Source organism: Camellia sinensis, chromosome 11 (genome assembly GCF_055761805.1).
Source record: "Camellia sinensis isolate YWXY chromosome 11, ASM5576180v1, whole genome shotgun sequence".
NCBI classification, from domain to species: domain Eukaryota; kingdom Viridiplantae; phylum Streptophyta; class Magnoliopsida; order Ericales; family Theaceae; genus Camellia; species Camellia sinensis.
In genome coordinates, this window is record NC_138971.1 from 70,484,758 (window position 1) to 70,501,630 (window position 16,873).

At 36.0% G+C, this 16,873-nt stretch overlaps 1 protein-coding gene across 1 annotated transcript; it reads left to right on the forward strand.

Moving 5' to 3' along the window:
* Positions 1 to 15,208: 15,208 nt before the first annotated feature.
* On the forward strand, positions 15,209 to 16,045 carry LOC145802391 (uncharacterized). The gene has a single exon (XM_082895103.1). It carries the CDS (start codon positions 15,209 to 15,211, stop codon positions 16,043 to 16,045), a length of 837 nt encoding a protein of 278 aa, XP_082751229.1.
* Positions 16,046 to 16,873: the final 828 nt, after the last annotated feature.

The window sequence follows — 16,873 nt, forward strand, 5'->3', positions numbered from 1 at the left end:
TTGAAAGTTTTATCATATTATGTATTGACGTTATATCTTGTCGTTACGAACTTCACTATCAAACTTGTGTTGGTATGAAATGATATATTTGCTATAAGTGATTCAATACGAAATTGTGGGAACATTGAAAAGGGTTGTGAAGTCGTACACATCTTATGTGGAAGCTTGTGACTAGTGGAATGTATCAAGGCAGTTGTGAATTGTGAACCAATGTGGCTTAGAGCCATTTGTGAACCAATGTGGCTTAGAGCCATTTGTGAACCAATGTGGCTTAGAGCCATTTATGAATCAATGTGGCTTAGAGCCATTTGTGAGTCAACGTGGCTACGAGCCTAATGTGAAACTACGTGACCAAGGGTCATTTGTGAATTGTGAACCAACGTGGCCAGGGGCCATTTGTGAATGATGAATTTATGAGGCCAAGGACCGATGTGTGAAATATGAACTTATACTATTGTAAGCTTGTGAATCAAAAAGAACCAAAACTCTATGTGATGAATTGTAAATTATGAACCCAAGGACTCTTTTCTGAATGTGTGAAGTTCTTAGGCCAGGGGCCACATTATGACAATTATAAACTGATTATGTTGTTCCAACAAGCCGTACAGAGACAGACTAATTACATGATTTCAGCATTAAATATGTTTACAAGCATACTAGTACTATTGTTCACTGAGCTTGGCTCACCGTATGTTATGTCTGTTTCTGTAGGTAATGAACCATGAGGTCGATCTTAGCTCGGCATCGTCATACTTTTGTCAGCCTAGGCACAGCCAAGCTTGGGGTCGGGACCCTACTTTTGTGGAGTTGTTAGATGATGGCTCACACTTTTGCTATTGGCTTAAGTTGTTATGTACTTAATGATTTTGTCATATACCCCACCTCGGGGTTGGTTTCGTATATGCCTGTAAATAACTAACTCTTAAATGTATTTTGGCTTTTGATGTACTTGTCCTGTGAAATGTTTTTGATCCTGGCATGACTTAGTAGCTCAATGGATGTCATATTTTCTGGTTTTCATCAATTATGTTTTATTGCTTCCGGGCAGGCCCCTCTATGGAACCAGGTTAAGTGCCCTTTTCTGTTTAGGTCATGCCCAAACTTTTAGGGGCAAGTTAGGGGCGTGACAAGTGGTATCAGAGCACGAGTTGCTATCCCACACACAGATCCATTGAGCCTTAGGATGTCTAGAAAATACTTAAGCATCATGCATGGCATCCTAAAAATGTATGAAAGATCGATGGCAACGTAGAATGTACTCTGCTAACGCTAACAATTTGTACTTTGTTTGCCGGATATAATTGAATGTTATGTAGGTTATGGTGAGAACAAGGGTGGAAGATTCGGACGAGGCTACCTCGGCACGGTTGGACCGAATAGAAAGAATGATTATGGATATGGCGGAGACCCTAAGGCAACAACAGCAACAACCGCCACCACCACCAGTACCTCCACCTGCAGTACAAGATGTTCATGTTGAGGACCGAACCATCACACTCACAAAGGAGTTTAAAAAGATGAAACCACCGTCATTTAAGGGGGGGATAGAACCTATGAAAGCTGAAGCATGGGTGCTGGGAATAGAGAAATTGTTCGAAGTATTTCCATGTACTGAAGCCCGGAAAGTGCAACTTGCCGCCTTTACTCTTGAAGATGAGGCGCGAAGATGGTGGATGCTTACAAGAACAGTGCATCGGGACTTAACATGGGGTAGATTTCTGGAGCTGTTCTATGATAATTATTTTCCTCAAAGCATGCGAGATAAGAAGGTGACGAAATTTGAGACTCTTAGACAAGGAAATAAGACTGTTGCAGAATATGAGGCCCAATTTGCTGAATTAGCTCAGTTTGCCCCTCATATGGTAGATACAGACTATAAGAAGGCACGAAAATTTGAAGGGGGATTACGGGGTGACATTTTGGACCGGGTCAATATGCTAAAATTACCCACATATGTTGAGGTGCTAGAAAGGGCTGTTATCGCAGAAGGAAACCTTGCGGCCCAGAATCGGATTTCCGAGTGGAAAGGGAAGAGACAAAGCAACCAATGGTCAAAGAGATCCGTTACTCCACCCGCTAAGAAGCACAATTCAGGGAACTTCAGCACCACTACTACGACTCAAATTCCACTCCGGTGTGTCCAGACTGTGGAAGGCAACATCGAGGAACTTGTCACTGGAAGACTGGAGCATGTTTTAAATGTGGGAAAGCGGGACATTTGGCAAGGGATTGCCCACAATTGGTTCAACAAAAAGGCAATAGACCCGCTACCAGTTCCGCGGGGTCTACACTAACCCCCAATGCGAAGGCGGCTGCCAAACCGAGTAATAACAAAGACACTGCAAGACAAGGTAGGGTGTTCGCTTTGATTCCAGGTGATGTACAAAATACAGCAACAGTGGTGTTAGGTACATTTACTATTTGTGGTCAATCTGCGCATGTATTGTTTGATTCTGGCTCCACTCACTCTTTTGTGTCGAAATTCTTCGCTCCTAATTTAGATAAAATTGAAGAAAACTTATCTTGCATGTTGTGTGTGTCCTCCCCCTTGGGAGAGTCTATGATTTGTGCTACTATATACTTAGCTTGTGAACTTCAACTTGGGGATATTCGGGTGTATGCTAATTTAGTGCCTCTCGATATGACCTATTTTGATGTTATTTTGGGAATGGATTGGCTAAGTGCTTATGGTGCAACTATAAACTGTGTGACTAAGCAAATTAATTTCTATCCTTCGGGGCAATCAGAGTCTATGGTTCAAGGGCAGGAAGTGATTTCGCCACCTTGTTTGATATATGCCGTGAAGGCTTGCAACTTAATACGAAAAGGCTGTCAGGGGTATCTATGTAGCGTTTTAGAAGGGCAAGGAATGAATGGGAATATTGATGTGATCCCAGTGGTCCGTGAATTTCCGGATGTTTTTCCCGAAGAATTGCCGGGCCAACTAATAGACCGAGAAATCGAGTTTATAATTGAAGTGGCGCCTGGAACCCAACCTATTTCGAAGACACCCTATAGGATGTCACCAGCTGAAATGAAAGAGTTGAAGATTCAATTACAGGATCTGCTTGACAAGGGATTTATCCGCCCGAGTGTATCTCCCTGGGGTGCGCCAGTATTGTTTGTGAAAAAGAAGGACGGAACACATCGGTTATGTATCGACTATAGGGAACTGAATAAGGTGACAATTAAAAATAAGTACCCCTTACCACGGATAGATGACTTATTTGATCAGTTACAAGGGGCACAAGTTTTCTCAAAAATTGATTTACGGTCTGGCTACCATCAATTGAAAGTTAAAGCCGATGATGTGGAGAAGACAGCTTTCCGAACCCGGTACGGCCATTATGAATTTTTGGTTATGCCTTTCGGGGTTACAAACGCACCAGCAGCATTTATGGATCTAATGAATCGCGTCTTCAAGCCCTATCTAGACGAATTTGTGGTGGTTTTTATTGATGACATTCTTATATACTCGAAGAGTGCAGAAGCTCACGAGGATCATCTTCGCTTAATCCTTCAAACACTCCGGGAGAAGAAACTGTATGCAAAGTTAAAGAAATGTGAATTCTGGCTACAAGAATTGGCATTTTTGGGGCATGTGGTGACAAAGGAAGGAGTCTCTGTTGATCCACACAAAGTTGAAGCAATTGTGAACTGGCCAACTCCCACTAATGTAACTGAGATACGAAGTTTCATGGGATTCGCTGGATATTACAGGAGGTTTGTTCAAAATTTCTCCAAAATCGCTGTGCCACTTACCCAACTGACACGAAAGGAGTTGCATTCGAATGGTCAGAGGAATGGGAATCCGCTTTCCAAGAATTAAAAACAAGATTGACGACAGCACCAGTTCTGGCTTTGCCATCTGGTACCGAAGGATTCGTAGTTTACAGTGATGCTTCGCACAAGGGGCTTGGTTGTGTGCTAATGCAAAATGGAAGGGTTATTGCCTATGCTTCTCGGCAACTGAAACCCCACGAGAAGAATTATCCCACACATGATCTCGAATTAGTGGCAGTAGTTTTTGCTTTAAAAATATGGCGGCACTATCTTTATGGTACAACCTGCGAAGTTTACACTGATCATAAAAGCCTCAAGTACCTGTTTACCCAGAAAGAGTTGAACATGCGTCAACGGCGGTGGCTTGAGTTGATTAAGGATTATGACTTGCAGATCCAATATCATCCTGGTAAAGCTAACATGGTGGCAGATGCACTTAGTCGGAAGAATACGGGGGATTTGGCAAATCTGTTGATAGAAAGAAAGGAGTTGAGGAACGAACTGGATAAAATGAATATGGACCTGGTGGTACGTGAACAGGAGGCCATACTAGCAGCAGTAAGAGCTCAACCCACCTTGCTGGAAGAGATTAAGTTGCATCAACTAGAAGATGAAACCTTAAGGAAAATCTATGAAGAGTTAGAGGCAAAACCAAAATCGGGATTCAGCTACGTAGATTCGGTATTAAAGTTTCAAGGTCGAATATGTGTCCCCAATGTGTTGGAGCTTAAACGGAAATTGCTAGGAGAAGCACATGCCTCGAGATTATCAATACACCCAGGAAGTACTAAAATGTACCGAGACTTAAAACAAAATTTTTGGTGGCCAAATATGAAAAAGGAGATCGCGGAATTTGTTTCTAAGTGTCTACAATGTCAACAAGTCAAAGCGGAACATCAAAGACCAGCAGGATTATTGCAACCCCTTCCAATCCCGGAATGGAAATGGGAGCATTTGACCATGGATTTCGTGGTGGGGTTACCGAGAACTCCTCGAGGTATGAATTCAATTTGGGTCATTGTGGACCGATTAACCAAGTCTGCTCACTTCTTGCCTGTGAAGACTCAATATAATGCGGATAAGCTGGCAATACTGTATATAAATGAAATTGTAAGGCTTCACGGTGTTCCAGTGTCAATTGTGTCAGATAGGGACCCCAAATTTGTTTCAAGATTTTGGCAAAGTTTACAGGAGGCTATGGGTACCGAACTTACGTTCAGCACCGCTTTTCACCCTCAAACTGATGGTCAATCCGAGAGAACCATACAAACTTCAGAAGATATGCTCCGACTGTGTGTATTGGATTTTCAAGAAAGCTGGGAAACCCATCTACCGTTGATAGAGTTCGCCTACAATAACAGTTACCATTCGAGCATTGAGATGGCACCTTATGAAGCTCTGTATGGAAGACCATGTCGTTCCCCTGTATGTTGGGCTGAAGTCGGGGATAGGGCATTGTTGGGTCCTGAAATTGTGCAATTAACAACTGAAAAGGTTAAAATTATCCGGGAGAGGTTAAAAACGGCACAAAGCAGGCAGAAGAGCTATGCAGATAACAGACGAAGGGATTTGGAATTTGAAGTGGGTGATGATGTGTTCATGAAAGTCACCCCGTTAAAGGGACATCCGAGATTTGGGAAAAGGGGTAAATTAACGCCCCGGTATGTTGGCCTTTTCCAAATTCTAGAAAGAGTGGGTTTGGTAGCTTACCGAGTGGCTCTTCCGCCGAGTATGAGTCAAATACATAATGTGTTTCATGTTTCTATGCTTTGAGGATACCTATCAGATCCATCTCATGTCATAGACTATCACCAACTTGTGCTAGATGATAAGTTAAGCTATGAAGAAAGACCACTTCGAATTTTGGAGCGACAAGTAAAGCAATTACGCAATCGGGAAATTCCAATGGTACAGGTAGAGTGGCAAGAACATTATGGCACTGAAGCTACTTGGGAAAAAGAGAAGGATATGCAGCAACAGTATCCATATCTGTTTCCGTTTTAAGGTAAAAGCAAGTTTGAGGGACCAAACTTTTTTAAGGGGGGGAGGGTGTAACAACCCGACCCTCATATATGCTTGTGATATATGTTCGTCCTTTATTCTGTGCTATTAAATGACTAAGATGAAGCTGTACAAGAGAATAAGTTCAAGTAACTATGTTGTAATGCCTTGTGGAATGAATTGTATCTGTTAGGAAAGAAATGTATCTGTTACTACTCGAACGATAAAGTAGAAATTGAGGGCCTTAGCGGCTTAATAAGTCAAAATTGATCATATATTTGGAACCAGCATAATTTTTAGGTAATATTAAGCACTTCTGTGAAATTGCAATTTTCGAATGTGTAAACGATAGATTTTCGTCTTATTCTCTCCTTATGGAAATATATATGTGATCTTGGTCATTTGACAAACAAAAGAACTCATAACTCTAAACTTGAGAAGTGAAGGGATAGAGAAAGAAGGTCCTCAAGAAGGTTGAGATTTGGGCTTAAGGTATGTAAATGTTTGTCTAATTTCCATCCACAACCCTTCTTGTCATAATTTATGTGAAGATGTTTCTATAATCTTATTCCTCAGAGTTGGAATTGTAGTGATGTGAGTATGAGAGGTAGTAAATTAGCAAGATGATCTTACCTTGCATGTTTTGATTCAATTTGAAGTATATATGAGAAACTTTACTCTATTTCTTCAATTGACTTGTTTGAATTCAAGTATGTGGCATGATTTTATGTTTATGAGTCAAGATGTGAGAACAAGTAGGAACCTTGTGAATGGGAGTGAAGTTAAGTTGTGGATTCATGATTTGATTTTTATTCAAATGAAATATGTAATTTGATCCTTGTTCACATGTATTCATATGCTTTGAGCTTATATATTGGTAATTTAAAGCTGGATTTTGAAGCCCTAAACATGTCTACTAGGGGAAGAAATTATGCAGAAATTTCAGACTTTTGGTGCAGAATCGCCGCACGTGCGGGGCCTAAGGCCGCACGTGCTGGAACCTCAGCCGCACGTGCGGGAGTCATTGCCGCACGTGCGGGAAAATGGCAAAAATTTGGACTTCAACACTGCAAAAAAGGCACGTGCGGGGCCTCAATGCCGCACATGCGGGAGGTGTTCCGCACGTGCGGGAGGTGTGCCGCACGTGTGGGAGATCCTAGCCGCACGTGCGGCTCAAGCCAGAAAAGTTGGGATGCTCCGTTTTGCGTGTTGGGTCCTCTAATGTTGTTAAAACCTGCAATTTATATTGTTTGAATGTTCGTTAATTCAATCAAAGTAAGTGAACCGAATGTTGATTTAACAAGGATAAAAGGGACTAATGTGATTTTTCATGTGTGTAGGAAACGCCTCAAAAGGAAGTGCACCGACACAACACAGTGAGTGATAGTACTTCAATGTATCTCTACTCAGTATTTATGTTTATTGATGTTGTGACCCTTGTTGAAAGTTTTATCATATTATGTATTGACGTTATATCTTGTCGTTACGAACTTCATTATCAAACTTGTGTTGGTATGAAATGATATATTTGCTATAAGTGATTCAATACGAAATTGTGGGAACATTGAAAAGGGTTGTGAAGTCGTACACATCTTATGTGGAAGCTTGTGACTAGTGGAATGTATCAAGGCAGTTGTGAATTGTGAACCAATGTGGCTTAGAGCCATTTGTGAACCAATGTGGCTTAGAGCCATTTGTGAACCAATGTGGCTTAGAGTCATTTGTGAACCAATGTGGCTTAGAGCCATTTATGAATCAATGTGGCTTAGAGCCATTTGTGAGTCAACGTGGCTACGAGCCTAATGTGAAACTACGTGACCAAGGGTCATTTGTGAATTGTGAACCAACGTGGCCAGGGGCCGTTTGTGAATGATGAATTTATGAGGCCAAGGACCGATGTGTGAAATATGAACTTATACTATTGTAAGCTTGTGAATCAAAAAGAACCAAAAGTCTATGTGATGAATTGTAAATTATGAACCCAAGGACTCTTTTCTGAATGTGTGAAGTTCTTAGGCCAGGGGCCACATTATGACAATTATAAACCGATTATGTTGTTCCAACAAGCCGTACAGAGACAGACTAATTACATGATTTCAGCATTAAATATGTTTACAAGCATACTAGTACTATTGTTCACTGAGCTTGGCTCACCCTATGTTATGTCTGTTTCTGTAGGTAATCAATCAGGAGGTCGATCTTAGCTCGGCATCGTCATACTTTTGTCAGCCTAGGCACAGCCAAGCTTGGGGTCGGGACCCTACTTTTGTGGAGTTGTTAGATGATGGCTCACACTTTTGCTATTGGCTTAAGTTGTTATGTACTTAATGATTTTGTCATATACCCCACCTCAGGGTTGGTTTCGTATATGCCTGTAAATAACTAACTCTTAAATGTATTTTGGCTTTTGATGTACTTGTCCTGTGAAATGTTTTTGATCCTGGCATGACTTAGTAGCTCAATGGATGTCATATTTTCTGGTTTTCATCTGTTATGTTTTATAGCCTCCGGGCAAGCCCCTCTTTGGAACCAGGTTAAGTGCCCTTTTCTGTTTAGGTCATGCCCAAACTTTTAGGGGCAAGTTAGGGGCTTGACAATTCATATCGAGGTTTTTCTTTTTCTTTTTTTTTTTTTGTCAATCTAATATTGTTTTTTTCTTTTTTCATATGACAGATTGGCAATGGTGGAAAATAGTTTGGGCTGCATCAGAAGATTTGATTTTGTGTTTTTGGAAATATTTTGACATAGGATTTTGGTAAATGATTTATGGATTAAATGTTTAGCATCAAAATATTTGGTGTTGTGTATTTGCAAATATTTTGACATAGAATTTTAGTATATGATTTGTTGGTTAGATGTTTAACATCAAAATATTTGGTTGTAATTTTGAAAATATTCTGACATAAGATTTGGTAATGTATTTATGGGTTTGATGTTAGTAGTTTGTAAATACTTTGGTATGGATGTTTTAGATTGTCAGAGAATTGTAATTATGTTTATTGGGATTTTTCATAACTATTAATTTTGAATTAGTATGAATGTCTTGCACAGCTGTATTATTATTTACATTACATTTGTGTATATATTGTGCACAGGAAAACATGTGTTTTGGATTATTTTGAACAGGAAAATTGTTAAAATCAAAATTTGTGTACTGAATTTTTAGTGACAGGTGGTATTTTTGTTGCTGTTAATATATTTGGCGACAACATATTGTTTTTGTCGCTAAAAGTTAGTGGTTATTCCAACAACTTTTAGCAACTAAAACTTACTTGTCGCTAAAAACGTGATTTTTAGCGACCAAATTAATTTTGTCGTTAAATAGTACTTTTGGCGACGCATTTATTTGTCGCTAAAATTACATAGCCTATCTAAATTTTAACCTTTTAGCAACAAATTGTAATTTTATAGCGACAAAATATATGATTTTTGGCGACCAATTTTGCTTGTCGCTAAATGTCTACATACGGTGACAATTTTTGATTTCGTCGCCAATACTTTTAGTGACAGGCCTTTGGCGACAAGTTGTATATTTGTCGCCGATTCTTTTGGCGACGGAATTTGTACTTTTGGCGACAAATTTTTGGGTCGCCAAATGTGTTTTTTGTTGTAGTCATCAATAAAGTTTTTGGTTGATAAAAAAAAAGAAAAAAAAAAAAAAGGAGGAGAGAGATGTGAAATTGGATAGATAAATATAGATATTATCTTCATTATATATTCAAATTCAAATTTAAGTTATCTTTATTTTGATTTTGTTGGTAGACATAAATTATCTTTATATAGATTTTCAATTCAAATATTTTTAAATTTTGTGATAGCTTTCTCTTTTCTTTGCTTTTTTTATTTTTTATTTTTTTGTTGATAGGTTTGTATTCTGATAACTATTATTCTAGAAGCATATATTATTAAATTATTAAAGAAAATAATTTTTATTTTAAATGGAAGTGATGGGAGAGGAGTGAGTTTGAAACTTAAGTGCCACATAATTTTTTTTTTTAAATTTTAGATTTTATAAGAAATTAAGAATAGAGATTTGAATGCCTAAGAGAACATCCACTACATTTGCTTATATATATAGTATAGATCTTCAAGCAAAAAAAGAGATTGAAAATGATGTGGTGTAAAAGAATGGAGAAATAGCATTTTTGAACAATAAAAATGTAAAGAGTAGGAAAAAATAAATAAATATTGACTAACCTTTAACAACCTTAGAAAAAAATAATAAAAATGGTGCAATGTTCTCTTGCATGATGTGACGTCTTTAGGGATAAGTAAGTTGCATATGACATTTAAAAAAATATTGGAATTATGTAAGGTAGGTAGGTTTTTTTTTTTTTTATCAGAGAGATAGTTTGTGAAAGGAAAAGAAAGAATAGGAAGAAAGGTTTTAATTTTTTGAAAATTGGTGAGAGAGATTATGATGGAGGAGATTATGGAATATTTTGTTATCTTTTCATTTGAAATCCATAAATTAAGGGATAATTATTATTTCTCAAATAATTAATAATTAATTAAATATATTAGTCAATAATTTGTTTTTTAATCAATTTTGTAAATTGAAAATTCAATAATTTTGTAATGAGGGTTTGGAGTTTCTAGAATGTTTCTCACTAAAAAATTTCCTTTTGTTTATATAATATACTAGTAGTAACCCGTGTTATGTACGTGCAAGTAACAAAAAATGGTAAATAATGTTGAATATGCTAAAAATTAACAACTATACTCTATGATATTAATTTAGATGGATATTTAAATAATATATTTGATCTCACTATGTTTATATAGGTATGCAATACTAATTCAATTTTTCGAAAGACACCAAATTGGATAAACTTAACTAAAAATGAAGAGCAATAGTGGAATTCTATAAACATAAGTTTAAATTTGAAGATAAACTATAAAAATATAGACAGTGAAAATTAGATAAATTTTAGAAAAAATAAATAAATTCAACTAAAAATCAAGAGGAAGAGTGGATTATGTAAATATAAGATAAAGATTAAAAACTGAAGTTTAAATTTGAAGATAAACTATAAAAATATAGAAAAAGAACATTAGATAAATCTTAGAAAAATGAGGTAGAGAGAAATTCAGTAAATATCAAATGAAGATTGACAAAACAAAAATCAAGTTGAATTTTAAAAATTCAAAAATAAGATAAGATAAACTTAAAAAGAAAAATAAAATCTAATATAACTCTAATAATAGAAAAACCGGAGAGGGTAGTAGTTTAAAAATTAGATAAGAGTGAAATAGCACCTATAATATTTTAAAATTTTAAAATTTATAAAAAAAAATGAAAAACAAAAAAGAACTGAGTTAGTATGTTAAAAATTCGATAAGATTAAAGTGCCACTTAACTTTTTTTAAAATTTAAATTTTGTCTATTTAAAAAATAATCAATTATGTTATCTTATTATACAAATTTTAACTCTATTTTGTGTCTACTGCCTATAATTTTAAACAAATTTTGTATTCTAAAGCTACTTAATTAATTTTTTTTTAAAAAAATCAAAGGATTACCTTTTTATTTTTTTTATTTTGTTTTGTGTCTATAACTTATAAATTTTAGTAATTTTTGTATTTTGAAACTACTAAATAAAAAAAAAAATAGCATCGCTTTTCTTTTTAAAATATTAATTAATTTTATTTTTACTTTGTGTTGTATGATAACATAATCGTCCATTTTAAATAATATTGTCTTGCATAGGATGCGCATGATTTGAATATTTCTCTGGAAGTGACATGTGTTATGGATGTGAATATAAAATTCAACAATCATAGAAAAAAATTTCTTACCTATGATTTTTGTTTAAATACATAAAATATATTTATTTAAATTAAGTTTTAAAATTTTGATTATGAATATGTAATTGTTCATAATTACAAAACAACATAATTGAATAACAATTTTGCTTATAAGAAATTAACCAAATTTTGATTGAAGTATTCACATATTGAATCTAATCGGTTTGAAAATTACATGACATTCAATAACGTAATTGAAATTAACTATTAAATAATAATTAAGTAAAAAACAATGATTTTTTTTTTGTTATCTATACGCAAAGACTACCATAAGTTGAAAATAAAATAGTTTATTTCCATATTTATTAAGGAATTTTAGATCCAATCTTGCGATTCAATGTTCCTTTGTGCAAAGGACTTTTTACTGCAAAAGAGAAACTTATCATTTAAAAATCTAATCCTACTTAATTAGTGTTCTCACTACATATATGCAAAAAAAATAAAGGACGAATTAAATTAACAGTCCCTATAATTTGGGACTCGTGTCATTTCGATTCTTGACTTTTCAATTGTAACACATTTGACCTTGAATTTTGAATCTCGTTCCAAATAAGGACAATTGAAGATATCATTGCTCAATTTCAACAGCAAAGTCGTCAATTTGATAAAATATAAACTAATTTGACAAACATAAATGTCAAAAAAATATTTCTGAATTTTTAAAAATTATTTATATCCATCAAAGATAAAATTACGTAAAATTGATAAATATTTTAGACATTTTTTTTTATTTTTTTTAATGAATTAATTTTCATTATGTGCTTGGATGATGATAATGTAATGGGTGATTGTCAAGTTTTTAATGTGTAATTGATATATTTAATATATGAATTTTTTTTAGTTTTGATTTTTTTGATTTAATGGATTGATCTAATAATGATATCAGAATTGTCACTATATTTGACTTTTGAAAAAATAGAAACTAATTTAATAAAAATAAAAATAACCACCCATTACATGATTATCATCCAAACACATAATAAAAATTAATTTCAAAAAAAAATGTATAAAAGATTTATCAATTTTACATAATTTTATCTTTAGTAGGTAGAAATAACTTTTAAAAATTCAAAAATATTTTTTGACATTTATTTTTGTCAAATTAGTTTATATTTTTATCAAATTGACGACTTTACCTTTGAAATTGAGAAATGGTATTTTCAATTGTCCTTATTTTGAAAAGTGTCATAATTGAATGGTATCTTCATATTTTGAATGGTATCTTCAAAATTCATGGTCAAATGTGTCATAATTAGAAAGCCGGGGACCAAAATGATACAAAACCCAAACTATAGGAATCGTTAGTATAATTCGCCAAAAAATAAATTTAAACCCATGAATATCTCAATTATTAAAAAATAAAAGTGTAAGCAAAAATACTGTAGAGTTACATAATTAAGTTTATTTACAATTGGAGGGGAGGAGGAGATATGGAGCAAGGAGGGTGGATCCCTGTGGTCAAGCGGAGGCAAGACAGAGGTGTATGGAGTAATAGTTCAACGAAGGGCTTGTTTACTGTATTTGTGGATAACTTACCAAACTCATTGGAGCCTAAAGGTTTATTCAAACTCTTCACTAAGTTTGGAATCATAAAAGATGTCTTTATCCCACAAAAGAGGACGAAAGCCACACATATAAGGTTCAAATTTATGATATTTGACTGCTCGGTTGTAGCAATCATTGCAGTTCAGAAAGCAAATGGGTTATGGGTGGATGACAAAGCACCTGAAGTCAAATATGTTGAGTATGCCAGAGATCAGAACATAAGCAAACCTCAATCCATCCCCACTAGAAGAAATCCTGTTGTTGAAAGAAATGAAAGAGTCTACGCCCAACGTAAATCCTTTGTCGATGCCCTAAAAACAAACATAGGCATTTCACAAGGCAAATCCTATTCTACCATTAAAGTGAATGAAGATGGCCATGGGTGGTTGTATGAAAGTGTAATAGTAAGGCTCAAAGAAGAGTACACCTTATCCAGTATCAGGCAAGCACTAAAAGGATAAAAGGATGGGCCATACTCTTGTCAGATATGGATGAGGGAGGGATGTTGTCCTAACATTTAAGTCCAAAGAAGAGATGAAATCTAACTTCAGACTAGTCAATGAATGGCTAAAGGAGTTGTGCAAATTTGCTATAGAATGGAAGCCAGATATGCACCTAGAGAATGAGAGATGTTTATAGCTGAGATATTATGGCGTCCCACTAAACCTCTGGAATAGAGACACGTTCACCAAATTTAGAGGATTATGGGGCAAGGTCCTAAACCTTGATAGTAATGCTTGCCAACTAGTGTCCTTTTGCTATGGCAGAGTTAGGATTGCAACTAAATGTATGGAATGGATTAACAAAGAAATCCATCTAGAGTGCAAGGGAAAAATCTTTCTAGTTTTAGTTTATGAAGAACAAACTAACATTGAGAAAGATCATAATTCATCCATTAATTCTGCGGATGATTGCAGCTCCAATGTGATAGCCAGACAGAAGCATGAAGATCCCACAGGATTGAGGAAGATGAAGGTGACCTGGCAAAGAGAATGGAGAGAAATGATGCTGAGCTGGTATCTTTAATGATGTGGATCCTGTTCAGAGGGTAGAGCAGACCTGTGGCAAAGTTGTGGTGGACAGGGTAGCTGAAGAATCTAAAGTGGAACATCACCGTGGCAGAGAGGAGAGGGATACAGTAGTTGCAGAGACAAAAGATGGCACGGGGAGCAGCTATGAAGAAAATGCACACATGGCAGACCCATTAAAAATGAAGGTGGCTGAACTCAGAGCACTTGCAAATAATGACAATCAGAAGTTAGAAGGCCACCTGTACACACATGGTTTTATTAAGAGTCTCAGTGCATCTGCAGGGCTTAGACCTGGCATAGACCTGTTGATAGATTTGGGCCATATCGTTCATGATCCTGGCCCATCATTTACAAATCTTAACAGAGTTATTAATCTAAGCTCTACTAATGGTGGATCACTTGGGCCCATAAGGACCAAATCGATTTTAGACACACCACTTAATAAAGGGGCTCAATCTAGGAAGTGTATACCAAAAACTAAAGTTAAGCTGAAAGGAAATAAGAAAGGTAAGTTTAAGGAACTTACTCAGTTTGAAATCATCTCTAGCTTTGTTAGGTTTCATGGGCATAAAAGGGGCTTTCTCTAGTAAGCATCCAACAAGAAGGGCCATATTCAGAGTTGCTGTTGCAGTTATGTCACTTTCAGTTTCATTTGAGAATGGTGATAGAAGGGGAAGATATATCCTAAGTGAAGCTCAAGCTACAATGCGGATAGGGAAAGTTCTAAGGCTCAACTTCAAAGGCAAGAAATCTGATACTCTCTACAAAATTGTTGAATTAGAGCTGAAAGATAAAGAAAGAAATGGAGGAGAGGAGAAAAGTGGGCAGTAAACAACTTTAACTTAGGTGATTTTGGTGTCCAATTTTGTTAATTAATGAAGCTACTATCATGGAATGTGTGAGGCTTGGGAAAATCTTAGAAAAAAGGAAGAATAAGGAAATTAATTAGGGAAGGGTAAGTCGAAATAGCATTCTTTCAAGAAACAAAGAAATCCTCAATTTTAGAGCATGAAGTTAGAGCCCTATGGCCAAGGAATAGTATGGAATTTATGTCAGTTGATTCAGAGGGACCTGCTGGACTCCTACTATGCATTTGGGATCCAGAGATCTTCAAGTTACATAGCTACTATAGCAATAGGAGATTCATCCTACTCTCTGGTACTCTCCACAATTCTTTTGAATGTATACTGTTAAATGTATATGCCCCAAATAATGCTAGTAGTAGAAACAAATTGTGGGGTTGTCTTGTTAACCGCAAAAGAATTTTCCCTAACCCATGGTGTATGGGTGGTGACTTCAATGAGATAAGAAATATTGGGGAAAGGATTGGATGCTCTAGAAGGCACAAAGGGATGAAAGAGTTTAATGAATTTATTGCTAGAAGTGAGCTAACTGACTTACCTTTGCTTGGAAGGAAATACACTTGGTGTAATGCACAAGAAAATAAAAAATGGAGTAGGATTGGCAGAATTATGCTCAGTCCTGAATGGTTCACCAAATTCAGATTAAAGTTATGGGGGCTTTTTAAACTCCTCTCTGATCACTGTCCACTCTTGATAAGGGAGGATGAGAGGGATTGGGGCCCAAAACCTTTTAGGTTTGTCAATACCTGGACCTTGCACCCCTCATTTCCCTCTTTTTTGGAAAGCATCTGGAAGGAAACTACTGTTAATGGAGGACCTAGGTATACTCTTCTGCAGAAGCTAAAGTTGTTAAAGGTTGCTCTTAAGGAGTGGGACTATGATGTCTTTGGTAACATTTCCTCTAAATTAAAAGCGGCTGAGGAAGAGTTGCATGTGTTGGATCTCACTGTTGAAGTCAGACCACTGGTAGAATCAGAAAGAGAAAGCAGGAGAGTGGTGAAAGGTGAAGTATGAAAACTAAGCAGAATGATGGAATGGATGTAGCAGCAGAAATCCAGAGTTAACTGGACACTTAAAGGGGGACAAAAACACTAGGTTCTTCCATGTAATGACCAGTTGTAGACAAAATAGAAACGTCATCGATTCTATATCTGTTAATGGTGTTACTCATGAAGACCCTGTCAAAATCAAGCATGAGGTTCTTTTACATTTTAAAAAACAGTTCACAGAAGATTGGGCTAAAAGGCCATCTTTAGGTGTGTCTTCAAATCAGTGGCAGAGAGTCACTCTTTCCAGGAGTTAGAAATTGAGTTCTCTGAAGCTGAAATTATGGCTACTATTAAAGAGTGCAATGGCAATAAAGGTCCAGGCCCAGATGGCTTCAATCTGCTATGCTTTTAGAAATTTTGGAAGGTTATGAAAAAGGAGGTTCTCATGTTCAGGGCAGACTTCCACACCCATGACAGACTTGCTTATGGGCTTAATAGTTCCTTCATCACACTTATCCCCAAAAATGAAAATCTTGGGTTAGTGCTTGCATATGATTGTGCTTCCTTTGTGGTGCCAACGTAGTTAGGATTATGGAGGTTAGTTATGTTGCTTGTGCATTTCCCTGATTTGTTGATGTATCTTTGCATGTAATTTGCTTTTTCATCAATAAATCTTTTCCTTTGCTGATCCAAAAAAAAAAAAAGAAGAAGTTTAGTTACAATTGGTTTTAAATTGGGTGACCTCCTTATATATTACAACAAATAAATTTATTTGATTGAAGAAAAAAATGTAAAGAAAGATAAATGGGATTGAACAAAAACTGTTTTTGAACTTGTGAATGTGTTCCAAATA

Bases quoted from the DNA above. Each gene is read 5' to 3' on its own strand.
- LOC145802391 (XM_082895103.1), top strand. From the start codon at position 15,209: ATGGAATTTATGTCAGTTGATTCAGAGGGACCTGCTGGACTCCTACTA.